General features: G+C 43.0%; 1 protein-coding gene across 3 annotated transcripts in view; it reads right to left on the reverse strand.

Moving 5' to 3' along the window:
* Positions 1 to 562: 562 nt before the first annotated feature.
* LOC143960753 (cytosolic purine 5'-nucleotidase-like) overlaps positions 563 to 15,849 on the reverse strand; it is a 99,950-nt gene continuing 84,663 nt past the window's right edge. For all 3 annotated transcript variants that reach the window (XM_077469595.1, XM_077469594.1, XM_077469596.1), the window contains 3 exons: positions 10,387 to 10,563; positions 8,099 to 8,194; positions 563 to 1,327 (listed from right to left, as the gene is read on the reverse strand). In XM_077469595.1, coding sequence (XP_077325721.1) covers positions 1,217 to 1,327; positions 8,099 to 8,194; positions 10,387 to 10,563 — 384 coding nt within the window. In that variant the 3' untranslated portion in view covers positions 563 to 1,216. The remainder of the gene's footprint in view (positions 1,328 to 8,098; positions 8,195 to 10,386; positions 10,564 to 15,849) is intronic.

Consider the following 15,849-nt stretch of genomic DNA (forward strand, 5'->3'; position numbering starts at 1 on the left):
CTGTCTACATAAAATGGAAATAGGATCCAGGATAAATGTTATAACATTCCTCATGAACCTGTACAGGAAATGTGATTAGAAACAACATATATAGTACTGATTTCCAATATGTAATTTGTTAAAGGTATAGAAAGGACTTGCATAGCGATGGTGAACATGGCAATACCTTCAAGGGTAGTCTACCTATCCATACACTAGAACACAATATGCTTTTATTAGTCTTCACATAATTTAAACATAAAAAAAAAAAAAAGTTACAAAGAAAATTCATAGATAAACATAACTACCTATATTGTAATGGTATAAACAATCTATTAAATATTTGTAGCTTTGGTCAGTTTGAAAATCACATCAGACTATATATATATATATATATATATATATATATATATATATATATATATATATATATATATATATATATATATATATATATATATATATATGTGTGTGCTTCCCTTTATCTGCAAGTATTGCAGCCCTTGTCAAGTGTACTTCTGATCATGCAGAGATTTTAATCATTGTAGCTTAATCACTGGCGATTACGTAGGCAGTCATCGTATTTTGGTAATCACTGTAGCTTTTTAATCACTTAGATTGCATTGACATGAATTAGCCAACCAAATTTCCTTCATTGTTCATTTGGTCCAAGGGCTGCAAGAAATTACTGAAAGAGCGTCAGCTTATGTTCATTTCCATTTTAAATGTTACACAAAATAGAATTAGACCAAGTTTTTTTTTTTTTTTTGTGTCAAATCTAACAGACATGACATAAATTGACCTAATACTGTTGCAGATTAGGAAGATTCTGGCTTCATGTTATTCCCATGCTGACCACCAGAGAGCAGCATTTTATAACAGTTGCAACCTGTTCAAGTGGCTGTCATCTTGAAGTTTTCTAGCCTGTCATGATTTCAGTGCAACTTTTAGAGCAGCTTAGATACCATACATATATGTTTTGCAGAACTACTATAAGACTAAACTATAGTATGTTGATGTGTGGCATAGTTCTGTTACACTTGCATAGTGTTAAAGTAAACCTAATCCCTTGACTGTGTTTTGAATAAGTTGTAATGGTAACCAGTAAAACTTAATAGATCTCTACAGAGCTTAATATAGCATGGACATCACTAATGCAAGAAATAGCAATGCTAATTCTAACTAATGTTTAAACAATGCACAACTCCCTCTGCAATTCTGTGTCCACTCAGCGATGTTAGTAGAGCATGACGAATGGTGGGTTCTTCTCTGGTTCATTCTTTATCGCAGGTGTGTCCTCAAGACTTAACCTGGCAGTGTTCACCAGCTTGACCCAGTCTTCTTGAACCTGTAAAGGGAAAAAGAGATTTTCTTTTACTAGTTAACCCTTGTTAAAAAAAAAAAAAAAAAAAAAAGTTTGTGGTGGTGTGTAACGCTAGTCAAAACTTTCCTTGATTTTGAATAAAGTGCAGAAGGGTTATGCCTTCGTTGGGAAAACAAATCCTTATTCTGGTAAAGGTTCTCTCTGGGGAAAATTTAAAGGTAACTTTTACAATGGGACACATGATTTGAAAAAAATATGGTAATTGGGAAGACTTCGTGTCGCTTCAATGGGGACAAAGAGAGTTGAATTCCCACAAGGACACAGATAGAAACCCTACAGGTATTTACTTCTAAACCCTCTCCACTTTTTCCAAAACTACGTACATTGGCCTTTTCTGTTTGGATGCACTGGCTGATGGATCTATGGTAGAATGGAAGTGCATCAGGCAGCTGTGTATAGGGATGTCTGGTTGCAGAATAGGAGGGTACCTGTGTATATACAGTAGTTGTGTGCAGCCCAGTCATTTGAAATCATATGTATTCTAAAATCTATTTTTCTATAGATTACAGGAGAGTTCATTCTTGGATTGTGTTATGCTCCACCTCCCAGGTGTATAGAAGCTGGCATAGCTTGACACTGTTCAGCATTGCCTCAATTTTTTTGGTAGTGTCTATGTGAGGTGATGGACCTGTCTTTCTCTGCTGAGTGTGCTCATTTTTTTTATTTTTGCTGCGTCTTGGAGCTCTATAGCAGTTCGTTTTCTGGAATGGTCGCTCTGTATGGCTATATCCCAGAAGACCTGTACCTGGAACACAGTGGGAAGAGCATGTAGTCAAAGTGCCTTTTTTGTGGGGGTCCCTAATGCTGTCTCCTGCTCCTGGGCATTTGGGAAGAAATGGTGTCCCTGCCGCACCTGTGAGCTGCAGTGTCCCGGTTTGGTGGATGCCGTTTCAGGGTCCTGGTGAATTTGTTAGTTTGTGTTTGACACCAGCTTATGGCTGAGGCAGGTTCAGATTTCTCCTTATTGTGTCCAGTGCTCAGACATTACTAGCTGCAATGCTGCACAGGCACGGCCAGAAGGACGTACTTTACATCTGCGGAAAGCCAGCTTGGGATTCAGCCCTTTTACAACTGAGCAGTATAGGCTTCACTATGATCAGGGCCCCTGAGTATCCAGGTGGTGGGACACTGAGAAGGTACCCCCTCCTCTCAATTGTGAGTATAATGCAAGCATGGCAGATATAGCACGAATAAAATCGGGACCAGGACGACTAAATACTCTGATTTTAGGAGACTGTACTTCCACCAACTTATTTATGGGGCAGCAAAACTGGTTCTGGCTCTCAATCAACATCTGTTTTTCACTGACTCCTTCAGGGGCTCCTTTCTCACAGACCTTTGTGTCCAAGGAATGATTCTCGCCTGTCTTTTCCACTGTATTGAAACCACTGCAAGATATCCATGAGCATTTGCAGAGAGATGGGCTATAAGAAGTCTAGGCCTCGGTCACTTCCCCCTAAACCATGGGTCTTCAAACTATGGCCCTCCAGTTGTTCAGGAACTACAATTCCCATCATGCCTAGTCATGTCTGTGAATGTCAGAGTTTTACAATGCCTCATGGGATGTGTAGTTTCACAACAGCTGGAGGGCCGTAGTTTGAGGATCCCTGCCCTAAAGTCCTTTCCATTGCATTGTCAGACTGAAGATCTGTACAAAGAATGGGCCAATCTGGACAAGATATTTGCGCTCTCCCTGCTGTGTACCCTGCAGTGTCATACTGGAAGAAGACCCTTACAGTACCCCTGTGGACGAAAGGTTTGATTCCCTTTTTAAAGGTGTCCTTTTTCCTGGCCAAACAAACCATAATTGTATCTATGCGGGTTTTTCAGGCTTTGTTGGTATGGGCAAAGACCATGACAAAAACAACTTTAGCCCTTAGGTCCAGTTCATTGGCCAGACACCACTTGGAGCTCTCGCTGAAGCATTGCTCTTCTTTAGTGATTGGGAGATTTTCTCTGGCCACTCTTACCTGATTATATCGGTGCACATGAGGTGAGTTCTGTGACAGAAGCAGAGCCTCCATGCAAGAAGGAGATGGAAAATCTGCCTTTTGTGGGTGAACCCCTTTTTGCAATGCTCTGGATACATGTATCCAAAAAATTACAGGAGGAAATAACTCTTAATGGCAGAAGCCTTTGGAGCAGAAACCATCTTCTTCTAAAGCCAAGAAGGTTTCTTTTCTGTCAGAACTTGGGGAGGAAAGAGAAAACCTCCTTCCTTTTTTTTTTTTTTTTAGAGAAGCTACAAGTCTGCCAAGGCAGGCAACAAACCTTTCCAATGAAGGGGCAAGTGGGGGTGATGTTTGGTGCCCTTGGCAGCCATATTGACTTATTGGATTCAAAAGGCTGTGTCCTGAGGCTAAAATCTGGAGTTTTGCATCTTGCCACCTCCACACTTCATGTTGTAAAAGGTACCTACTGCACTCAACAAAAAAAATCCCTGTTAGTTCCTCTGGATCGGTTGCTCTTTCAGGAGTCATTCCCTGTTCCTGCACCAGAAAGGTTCCAACCTGTTCATGGTGCCCAAGCTAAATGGCGATGCGTGGCCCATTCTGGACTTAAACATGTTCAGTATGGAATCTGTACATTCAGTTCACTTGCATCTTGGTTACTTCCCTGTCTCTGTGGATATCAAGGAGTTGTACTGCCACATCCCATTTCTACTGCACCAGTACTACCTGCAATGGGGTAAAAAAAATTCAGTTTGTGTCTCTGTCTTTCAGCCTGGCCACAGCACGCGAGTATTCATGAAGGTGCTCTCCTGTGAGGTATGGTTACGAAAACAGGATTTTTTACTTACAAAAGCTGGCACAAATTAACTATTTGCTTCCCTAAAGCTGGCCATAGATGGATAGAATATCAATCTAAAATTCTAAGAAAAAGTCTTAGGAAAATTCATACAACATTTGAATTCCATTTAAAGTGTATTTTTAACATTTGATTTTAGAAGTAATGGACTTTACTGAATGAAAAGCACATACAGTAATTAGTTTGAGAAAAAAATTCCAATTTCTTGTCACTGCAGTTGAAAATGATGGTAAATTTGACCTACTAATGATTACAAAAATGAAAGAACTTTCTTAGAAAAAAAATTTCCCCAGAATTTTTGTGAAATGCTACCCATCTATGGCCAGCCTAAGGCATTGAGCTTCTCTCAGAACTGTATGTAACCTTGGCTACATGCAGTATACAGTGCTGTGTTCTGGCATCAGGATGGAGACTTCCTGTTCTATGCGCGCCCCCCTCTGTCTGCCTTGGCCAGTCAGAGGAAGATTGGAATTCTTTCCCCAGGTCCTGTGTTCCATCCTGCTTCATGGTAACTTGTCCTGAAAGGTTGGCCGTTGAAGCTCAAGTCCTGAGAAACGGTGGCATTGCGGAATCCGTGATTCCTTCTTTGAAGGCCAGAATGCCCTTTTCCAGCATGATTTGCCACCACACAAGCAAAGCTTCATGACGGGATATACTCTGTGGCACAGGTTTTATCCTTCCTTCAGTCAGGACTCGACAAGGCGATAGATCTGAAGACTATAGAACTCAGACTTGGTGGGGCTCTTCAGAGACTGCTAGCTTCCCACTTCTTTTTCGGAGCCTTTGTGCAAAGGGATGGCTCACATTGTTCCACCCATATGCTCCCCCATAATAACTCTGTTGGACCTCAATCTGGTGATACTGTTCTTATAAAGGCCACCATGTAAAACAGTCTGGGATATTTCTCTTCTTCCTGTCCCAAAAAATTGCCTTTCTCATGGCTGTCGCCTTGCAGCCACAGACTTGATTTTTCAGTCTGACTTTGTTTTCTGAAGGCTCCTAGAAGGAGCAAGCTGTTTCTCGATCCACAATTGCTAGCTTGACAAATCATCACTTAGGACAGGATTATTCCCTTTCCTGTGAAGGCCTACTGCACCAGAAGTGTGAGATTTTGTGGTCTTTTCATCCTGGTTTCCCAGATCTGTAAGGCTGCCACCTGGTCTTCTGCTGATACATTTACTAAGTTTTACCAGGTGGATGTTCAGGCCTCGATAGACTCTGGATTCGGTCAGAAAGTCTTAAGCTGCGTACACATGGGCCAAATGTTGGGAGACAACGGCAAGTAAAAAAAAAAAAAAAGTCCAACATTCGATCCGTATGTATGTTAGTCTGTCTGACAGAAGCCAGCCGTGCATGCTGGAAAATCAGCAGCCGCCCGACTCCCAATCTGTCGTGTCATAACAGAAACACAATAGCTCAGTGGGGGTGATCTCTGAACTAACCTTGCATGGTTAGTACAATGGCTCTGACCGGAGCTGTCGGTTTTTTTTTTTTTTTTTTTCTCCATGCAACCCAGCTGTTAGTGGGTACCAGGCTTAACAGGAGGTCTTGTAAGATGCCTTATCAGTTATTAGTGATCTTGTTCTATTAAGGGCACTTTCATACTTAGGTGTTTTACAGGTGTTTTTGCACTAAAATAGCGCCTGTAAAATGCCTCTTCAGCCCCAATGTGAAAGTCCGAGTGCTTTCTCACTGGGCCGGTGCACTTGCAGGACAGCAAAAAAAAAAAAATGCCTGCAAGCAGCATCTTTGGGGTGGTGCAGGAGCGGTGTATACACTGCTCCTGCACCACCCCTGCCGTTGAAATCAGTAGGAAGAACTGCTTTTTGGGGTGCTTTCCCTGGCCACTAGCAGGGGTTAAAAGCGCCCCGCTAGTGGCAGAAAAGTACCGCTAGTTTTAGCGCTAACGTCCCACCGCTCCAGTGTGAAAGTAGCCTAAGAGCATTGTTCCTGTTGGGCACGTTAGCCCGCTATATTTAAGTGCTATTATCTGTTGAACTCTACACGCATTGCCACAAAATGTTATTAATCCCACAAATAAAGTGGTGTATGCCATCAAATAAGGTAGAATGTGCTGCTCTTTCCTTTATATTTAGTATAAAATGTCCCCAAGGGATGTTTACCATGTGTGCCCCAACTTGGATATAGAGGGGGAAAATGAATAATGCACAATATTATGCATATTTTACATTATGACAGATTGTATCATGTTGAATCCAGGTTTTTCATCCTGTCCTAAATACATTTTAGTGGTAAAAAAAATAAACAAACTTTGGATGTCAGATTTGTTTACTTCTCATACATAAGTAATTTCTCAGAAAAATTGGTCCAGCAGAATATCTGACACATATACGGGTATCTCTTGTCTTAGATACTTCCACTGGTACAGTGCCTTGAAAAAGTATTCATACCCTTTGACATTTTCCACATTTTGTCATGTTACAACCAAAAAACATAGATGTATTTTATGTGATAGACCAACACAATATGGCACATTGTATAGTGGAAGGAAAATGATAAATGTTTTTAAAAAATTTTTTTTATACATATGTGAAAAGTGTGGCGTGCAATTGTACTCGGCTCCCCTGAGTCAATACTTTGTAGATCCACCTTTTGCTGCAATTACAGCTTCAAGTCTTTTTGGGGATTTCTCTACCAGCTTTGCACATCTAGAGAGTGACATTTTTGCCCATTCTGCTTTGCAAAATAGCTCAAGCTCTGTCAGATTGGATGGAGAGTGTCTGAACAGCAAAGTCTTGCCACAGATTCTCAGTTGAATTTAGGTCTGGACTTTGACTGGGCCATTCTAACTCATGAAAATGCTTTGATGTAAACCATTCCATTGTAGCTCTGGCTGTAAGTTTAGAACCTCCTCCCCAATCTCAAGTCTTTTGCAAACTTTAACAGGTTTTCTTCTAAGAGTGCCCTGTATTTGGCTCCATCCTTTTTACCCATCAACTCTGACCAGCTACCTTGTCCTTGCTGAAGAAAAGCATCCCCACAACATGATGCTGCCACCACCATGTTTCAGGGTGAGGATGGTGTGTTTAGGGTCATTTGCAGTGTTAGTTTTCCTCCACACATAGTGTTTTGCTTTTAGGCCAAAATGTTACATTTTGGCCTCATCTGATCAGAGCACCTTCTTCCACATGTTTGTTGTGTCCCCCACATGGTTTCTCACAAACTGTAAACAGGACTTCTTATCACTTTCTTTCAACAATGCCTTTCTTCTTGCCACTCTTCTATAAAGGCCAGATTTGTGGAGTACTAATGGTTGTCCTGTGGACAGATTCTCCCACCTGAGCTGTGGATCTCTGCATCTCCTCCAGAGTTACCTTTTTAGTTGCATTAATGCTCTCCTTGCCCATGTTTTAGATGGACGGCCATGTCTTGGTAGGTTTGAAGTTGTGCCATACTCCATTTTCAGACAATGGATTGAACAGTGCCCCATGGAATGTTCAAAGCTGGGCTTTTTTTTTTATGACCCAACCCTGCTTTAAACTTCTCCACAACTTTATCCCTGACCTGTCTGGTGTGTTCCTTGACCTTTGTGATGCTGCTTGTTCTAACAAATCTCTGAGGGCTTCACAGAACAGCTGTATTTATACTGAGATTAAATTACACACAGGTGGACTCTATTTACTAATTAGGTGACTTCTGAAGGCAATTGGCACCACTAGATTTTAGTTAGGGGTATTGGAGTAGAGGGGGCTGAATACAAATGCACACCACACCTTTCACATATTAATCTGGAAAAAATATTGAAAACCGTTTATCATTTTCCTTCCACTTCATAATTATGTGCCCCTTTGTGTTGGTCTATCAAAATAAATTTATGTTTTTGGTTGTAACATGAAAATGAAAAAAATTTCAAGGGGTATGAATACTTTTTTGTAACATATGGTGACACAGATGTCAAGCACTTACATGTTCCCTTTTGATGTGTTTCAACTGCTGATCAAGTGCCTTGCTAGTATCTGCACCGTCCACACTTACATAGTCCACTGTGGATTCATGTGGCATCTGTAAATATAAATGTGTTTGTGTCATTAAACCCAAACCATCAAAAACTGTCAATACATGCTATATTACATTATGTTCATACTCATCCACTAGAGCATTTGTTTTCTGTAGCATGCTCCAGTTTATCTTCCCTTCTAAGCTGTTCATTTGCTCCTTATCTGAACAGCCCATATGACTATAGAGTCATACATGTGGTCGTATATACAAAGTGGTAAATAATAGCCTGCTCCCCCTCCTCATATTGCTAATCACTATGGGGGCTGGATATAAAATGATTGATGGAGGCTTCACCTCCCTGTTAGTCCCAGCACATATACACCATAGACACAGGGTGGAGGGGCGCAAAACAGCCTGTGAATGGTAGAACCTCTTCCAGATCTCTTTACAGTATGAACAAAGCGAAAGCTATTGTCAGTCAACTTAAACTCCGCCTACACCATGTTACTTCAAAAAAATAAACATTTGCTTTGAAAAATAGATTTGATTGAAGCATTAACTGTGTTGTTGTTATTAATTATTTACGTTAATTCTCTATTCTAAAAAAACTTTGTCATGTGACCTGTACAGCACCAATTAACGATGTGCAAACCAGTGGTGGCTGGTGCTCTATTTTTTTGGGGTGGCAGCAGCAGCAAACAAATCTGTCCACCAGTAAACCCTGCACTTACCCCATCTAGGTCGCGGGCCTGCGTCTACTCCTCAGTGTCTCCTGCTCAATGGCCAATGAGGTCGCTTCTCTCGGCTAATCGGGTCTCAGGACCCGCTCCCTGATTGGCAGGGAGGAGAATCAGGAAGATAATAGCAAATATTAATTTGCTATTGTCACACAACTGGGTGGGTTCAGGGCGCAGTGCTCCAAGCACACCCTTTTTTGAAGCCAATTAGAGCATCAGACTCTAAACATGTGCTTAAAAAAAGCAAAAACATTGAAATCCATGAGTCTGGCATCCTGCATGTAGATTAGGGGGCGGCACCCCTAATGAAGCATCCGCCACTGGTGCAGACAAAGATTCATACAACAGCAGAGTACTAAGAAAGACCGGGGAAATGTCTTGTGACTGGCTTTTTTTTTTTATATTAAATTAAATACAGTGGCATGAACTTTATACATAAATAGAAGGGATAATGGCAATTAAACATTGCATGTTTAGTTTTACTTTAAGTGATGATGACAATAACTTTCATTAATACATCTGGATTTATAATGTAGAAATGAAAAAAGAATAGGAGTCACCAGTAATAATGGAGCAAATGCAAAGTGCCAGTGTTGCTGATCAAGGGCTAAATCTGTCATAGTGCAGCATTCCTGTGCCTGGGGCAGTAGATAAAGGGCCTCTGTCCATGAGCTTCAGTGGGCACATGCACCATACTTTTGACATCATTCTAAGAATTCATTGTAGGTGCAGGTGACCTCAGTTTGACTTTTACATGCTTTTGAATTCCCATAGACTTACAGTTTATTGGTAGAGAAGTAGTTCTGAAGGGAACAAAAACACATCAACACAGGTCCTTTGAAGGTGCAGTAGTAAAGCCCATTCCCAATGTGTCTTTTTTTTTTTTCTTTTGTAAGTGTAGCTGTGCTTGGCCATCACTAGACACTCCTGGAAGATTAAAAATGAAGGAAGAGATCTGCGTTGTCTGCTAGAAATAGCTATATGGAGATTGTCTTGTTCTTTTAAGAGATCATTTCAAGACAGTAGACAGGGATATCCAAAGGCCATCTTCAACCCATAGCCTATGGTAGACCACATGCACAAATGGGTACAAAATCTTGCTTTTGTCTCCATCATCATACAAGTATGCATATTCTGTATTTGTAGCTTCAGCCATTTCTCAAATTATATTCAGGCACTCTCCCAGTGGGGGCCCAAACAAACAACCATAATAACTGGGATGAAACGTTAAATAAAAGCAGATGATATTCCATGTGTCTTTCCTGTGGCGTAACACAACCGTAAAGGCTTATGTTATGTCAACTCAGTGCAGTTTTTCACTTCCCTGTTGCCAATAATTAAAACTCTGTCTGAGCTCCCCCTTCTTAACAGCTGTTTGTACTGGACATTTAATTGAAGGGAAGGCTACAAAGCCCATATAACTCATTTGTAATTATATTTGGAGGATATGTGGCACCTGCTATGCTCGGAGGGTCAGTATTGTGAAATGTATCTCGTTTTGGTGTAGCAGGGACTCACCAGTACAGGCAATGCACGGAACAAGTAGCTGAATGGATAGTAGAGGAGGTTCAGGAATGTAGCTGCATACAAATCAGCGTAACGTATCAGCTGGCTGGAGAAGAGCGTCTGCCGGGACCCGCTGCGGAACAAGCTGCCTGTCTTCCCGTAACACATGTCCATCTCATGAGTAACTTTCTGTGTACAGAGTGGTAAGAAGAGTCAAGTAAATGTCTTGTTTTTCATTTCAAGACAAATGGTTTATAATAATATTGATACCTATAATACAGAGTTCATAGCATTTTTTTTAATATTGCTATTTATATTTTATTTAGTACATTCCTGTCCTTGACTTAAAAATCATGAAAGCTGTACTCCCAGCCTTATGTTAAACAGGTGTACAGGCCCCGCTGAATATTTTTACTCTTTTTCAATGCATATCTCACAGTGCGCAATAGAAGCTGTAGCTGCTGGCTGTAGCACCTCACACCAGCTGTGATATTGTCTGCATTCCGCAAAGACTCAATGATGACATCACTGGATCTAAAACTAAGGTATGTAATGAAAATGAGAAAAAAATAGCATGTTGATGGGGGCAAGGAAGAACCAGGGAAGTTGAAATATAAACATATTAAACTTCAACTTGAAAGTCCAAGCTAGAACTAACGAAGCTTAAAGTAGTTCTAAAGCCTTAAGCTTTCTACCTAAAAGCAATAAGGTGAAAAACCTTCTGTACTGCAGCTCCCCCAGACACCCCCCCTTCTACTTTTCCTTACCTGAGCCCATCGAATCCAGCGATGGGCACGAGTGCAGCGGCTCCAACCGCTGTCTCTCTTCTCATTGGACAGATTGATAGCAGTGGGGGTGATTGGCCCCCGCTGCTGTCAATCAAAACTGGTGACATGGGAGGGGCAGAGTCTGCGCCAATGGAGGCAGCAGCGGTGTTCAGGAGCAAGCACACACGGGTGCCCCCAGGGAAAGCTGCTTTCCCTGGGGGCACCCAATGAAGAGGAGGGGTCTGGAGCGCTGGCGAGAGATCCCAGAAGAAGAGGATCAGGCCTGCTCTGTGAAAAACTATTGCACAGAGCAGATAACTATAGGCATGTTTGTTATTTATATATATATATATATATATATATATATATATATATATATATATATATATATATATATATATATATATATATATATATATATATATATATATATATATATATATATACACACATATAAAATAATAATAATCTTTATAACCACTTTTAAACCAGCTCCCACCCACCTTCTAACTCCTATGCTAACTACCCTGTAAAAGGAAGATGCATACCTGTTCTCAAAGCACTCTGGTACAGTCAAGTAACCTCCCCAGTGGCCAGCTTCAGGGCAGAGAAGAGTGCTGACAGTAGATGGAATGCCAGGGTGGTGATGTCACCCATAGCCTTACTATTGATTGTCAGTAGTGATGGCCGAACGGTTCGCCCGGCGGTCGTTTCGCGGCGAATTTCCGACTTTCGCCGTCCGCGGGTTCGAACGCCTTTTTCCGTCGTTCGCCCCGGCGGACTTACGTGTTTAATGTATACAAGAACTTTAACCTTTCGTGACACGTTTATCATGTGTTACAGGACAACCAATTGAGACATGACAGCTCATGGACACTTGGACATTCCCCCTAACCTATAAATACACCCGATCCGGTGGCCATTTTACATTCTTTCTTCTGTCACTGTAGGGAAAGGATCCTGTGTGGAGTAGGGACAGAGAAAACGCTAGCTATTTGGTACACAAAAGTTCTTTTCAGGACTGGTATAGGTGTTAGGTCAGCAGCCTGAGTTTCTTTTGTCAGTTTAGATAAAGGGACAGAGCGCTGTATGCTGCTATTTTAGGGACAGCTCAGCCAGATTAGTCTTTCTTCATCATCATCATCATCATCATCATTAGCTGTTACTATCAGGTCCACAAAAGAGCTGTTCCAGCTAATCGTTCCAGCCTACTCTTTTTTGCCAATTTGTATAGGGACAGGCAGGAAGCAGTGTGTCAGGCAGTGAGGATAATTTTAAAGACTTGCTGTTACTATTAGTTCCACAAAGGTTCTTTTCAGGACTGGTATCAGTGGTACGGTAATAGGCTTGTACACGTATAATATTCTTTCTTCCAAATATAGAAAGAATATTATACTTGACTGCTGCCCTTCTGCTGCAGTCTGCTAATCATTCACAACTCACTTGTTCCACAAAGCTCTTTATCAGGACTGGTAACTTGGTCTGTCTAGGGTGCTACGGTACATAGGCTTGGGTGCGGTACAGTCTGCTGTTCTGTAAGGACCGCTATCGGTCCACAATACATAGGGTTGCCGTGCACTACTGCTGACCGCTGCCCTATACTGCAGCAGTCCTTCATTGGTATAGGGACTGACGTACAGTCTGCTAATCACTAACACACAACCTGCTTGGTCCACAAAAGTTCTTATAAGGACTGGTAACTTGGTATAGGGTGCTACGGTACATAGGCCTGAGTGCGTTACAGTCTGCTGTTCTGTAAGGACCGCTATCGGTCCACAATACATAGGGTTGCCGTGCACTACTGCTGACCGCTGCCCTATACTGCAGCAGTCCTTCAGCGGTATAGGGACTGACGCACAGTCTGCTAAACACTAACACACAACCTGCTTGGTCCACAAAAGTTTTTATAAGGACTGGTAACTTGGTATAGGGTGCTACGGTACATAGGCCTGAGTGCAGTACAGTCTGCTGTTCTGTAAGGACCGCTATCGGTCCACAATACATAGGGTTGCCGTGCACTACTGCTGACCGCTGCCCTATACTGCAGCAGTCCTTCATTGGTATAGGGACTGACGTACAGTCTGCTAATCACTAACACACAACCTGCTTGGTCCACAAAAGTTCTTATAAGGACTGGTAACTTGGTATAGGGTGCTACGGTACATAGGCCTGAGTGCGTTACAGTCTGCTGTTCTGTAAGGACCGCTATCGGTCCACAATACATAGGGTTGCCGTGCACTACTGCTGACCGCTGCCCTATACTGCAGCAGTCCTTCATTGGTATAGGGACTGACGTACAGTCTGCTAATCACTAACACACAACCTGCTTGTTCCACAAAAGTTCTTATAAGGACTGGTAACTTGGTATAGGGTGCTACGGTACATAGGCCTGAGTGCGTTACAGTCTGCTGTTCTGTAAGGACCGCTATCGGTCCACAATACATAGGGTTGCCGTGCACTACTGCTGACCGCTGCCCTATACTGCAGCAGTCCTTCATTGGTATAGGGACTGACGTACAGTCTGCTAATCACTAACACACAACCTGCTTGGTCCACAAAAGTTCTTATAAGGACTGGTAACTTGGTATAGGGTGCTACGGTACATAGGCCTGAGTGCGTTACAGTCTGCTGTTCTGTAAGGACCGCTATCGGTCCACAATACATAGGGTTGCCGTGCACTACTGCTGACCGCTGCCCTATACTGCAGCAGTCCTTCAGCGGTATAGGGACTGACGCACAGTCTGCTAAACACTAACACACAACCTGCTTGGTCCACAAAAGTTTTTATAAGGACTGGTAACTTGGTATAGGGTGCTACGGTACATAGGCCTGAGTGCGTTACAGTCTGCTGTTCTGTAAGGACCGCTATCGGTCCACAATACATAGGGTTGCCGTGCACTACTGCTGACCGCTGCCCTATACTGCAGCAGTCCTTCATTGGTATAGGGACTGACGTACAGTCTGCTAATCACTAACACACAACCTGCTTGGTCCACAAAAGTTCTTATAAGGACTGGTAACTTGGTATAGGGTGCTACGGTACATAGGCCTGAGTGCGTTACAGTCTGCTGTTCTGTAAGGACCGCTATCGGTCCACAATACATAGGGTTGCCGTGCACTACTGCTGACCGCTGCCCTATACTGCAGCAGTCCTTCAGCGGTATAGGGACTGACGCACAGTCTGCTAAACACTAACACACAACCTGCTTGGTCCACAAAAGTTCTTATAAGGACTGGTAACTTGGTATAGGGTGCTACGGTACATAGGCCTGAGTGCAGTACAGTCTGCTGTTCTGTAAGGACCGCTATCGGTCCACAATACATAGGGTTGCCGTGCACTACTGCTGACCGCTGCCCTATACTGCAGCAGTCCTTCATTGGTATAGGGACTGACGTACAGTCTGCTAATCACTAACACACAACCTGCTTGTTCCACAAAAGTTCTTATAAGGACTGGTAACTTGGTATAGGGTGCTACGGTACATAGGCTTGAGTGCGGTACAGTCTGCTGTTCTGTAAGGACCGCTATCGGTCCACAATAGATAGGGTTGACGTGCACCACTGCTGACCGCTGCCCTATACTGCAGCAGTCCTTCAGCGGTATAGGGACTGACGTACAGTCTGCTAAACACTAATACACAACCTGCTTGGTCCACAAAAGTTCTTATAAGGACTGGTAACTTGGTATAGGGTGCTACGGTACATAGGCTTGAGTGCGGTACAGTCTGCTGTTCTGTAAGGACCGCTATCGGTCCACAATAGATAGGGTTGACGTGCACCACTGCTGACCGCTGCCCTATACTGCAGCAGTCCTTCAGCGGTATAGGGACTGACGTACAGTCTGCTAAACACTAATACACAACCTGCTTGGTCCACAAAAGTTCTTATAAGGACTGGTAACTTGGTATAGGGTGCTACGGTACATAGGCTTGAGTGCGGTACAGTCTGCTGTTCTGTAAGGACCGCTATAGGTCCACAATAGATAGGGTTGACGTGCACCACTGCTGACCGCTCACCTATACTGCAGCAGTCCTTCAGCGGTATAGGGACTAAGAGTTTTGTCACAGGGTCATTTAAAAAATGACATGCAGAGGAAGAGGCAGGCCCTTCCGCAGGGGTGGTAGGGGTAGGGCAGGAGCAACAGGCTTGAGCCAAAGTGGGAAGTTGCAGAAGGTGCGTTCAATTACTTTAAAGGATGCACCAGACTTGGTTGAGTGGCTCGCTCAGCCTTACTCTTCTGCACCCTCCTCATCCTCTCGATCTGCACCCTCTTCTTCACTCTCTGCTATGTGCACCCCCAAAGACACTACCACCAACAACACGACCACCACCACCACCACATACCTTCCGCTTGAGTCACTGGAATTATTTTCCGATCCATATCAAGAGGACATTTCTGATGCGCAGCCACTCTTGGTATTGGATCAGGAAGAGGAGGTAGCAACAAGCGCTACTCAGCAGTCTGACGCCAGTACCCAGATCAGCCCAAGGAGGAGGTTGGTCCCCGGTGTTGCTGCCTACTCTACTTATAGCGGTGGGGAAGGTGACGTTGATGATGACGTGTCTAGTGATGTCACGTGGGTGCCCACAAGAGAGGAAGAGGAGGGGAGTTCAGAGGGAGATATGGACCAGCAGATAGGGAGGAGAAGCAGCAATGACTTACATTGCACAGCAGGGACAAAGCAGACTGCAAATGTATCAGGAGCGA

The sequence above is a fragment of the Lithobates pipiens genome, unplaced genomic scaffold (genome assembly GCF_037356315.1).
Source record: "Lithobates pipiens isolate NorthernLeopardFrog02 unplaced genomic scaffold, aLitPip1_a1.2 Scaffold_8, whole genome shotgun sequence".
In the NCBI taxonomy this organism is placed as follows: domain Eukaryota; kingdom Metazoa; phylum Chordata; class Amphibia; order Anura; family Ranidae; genus Lithobates; species Lithobates pipiens.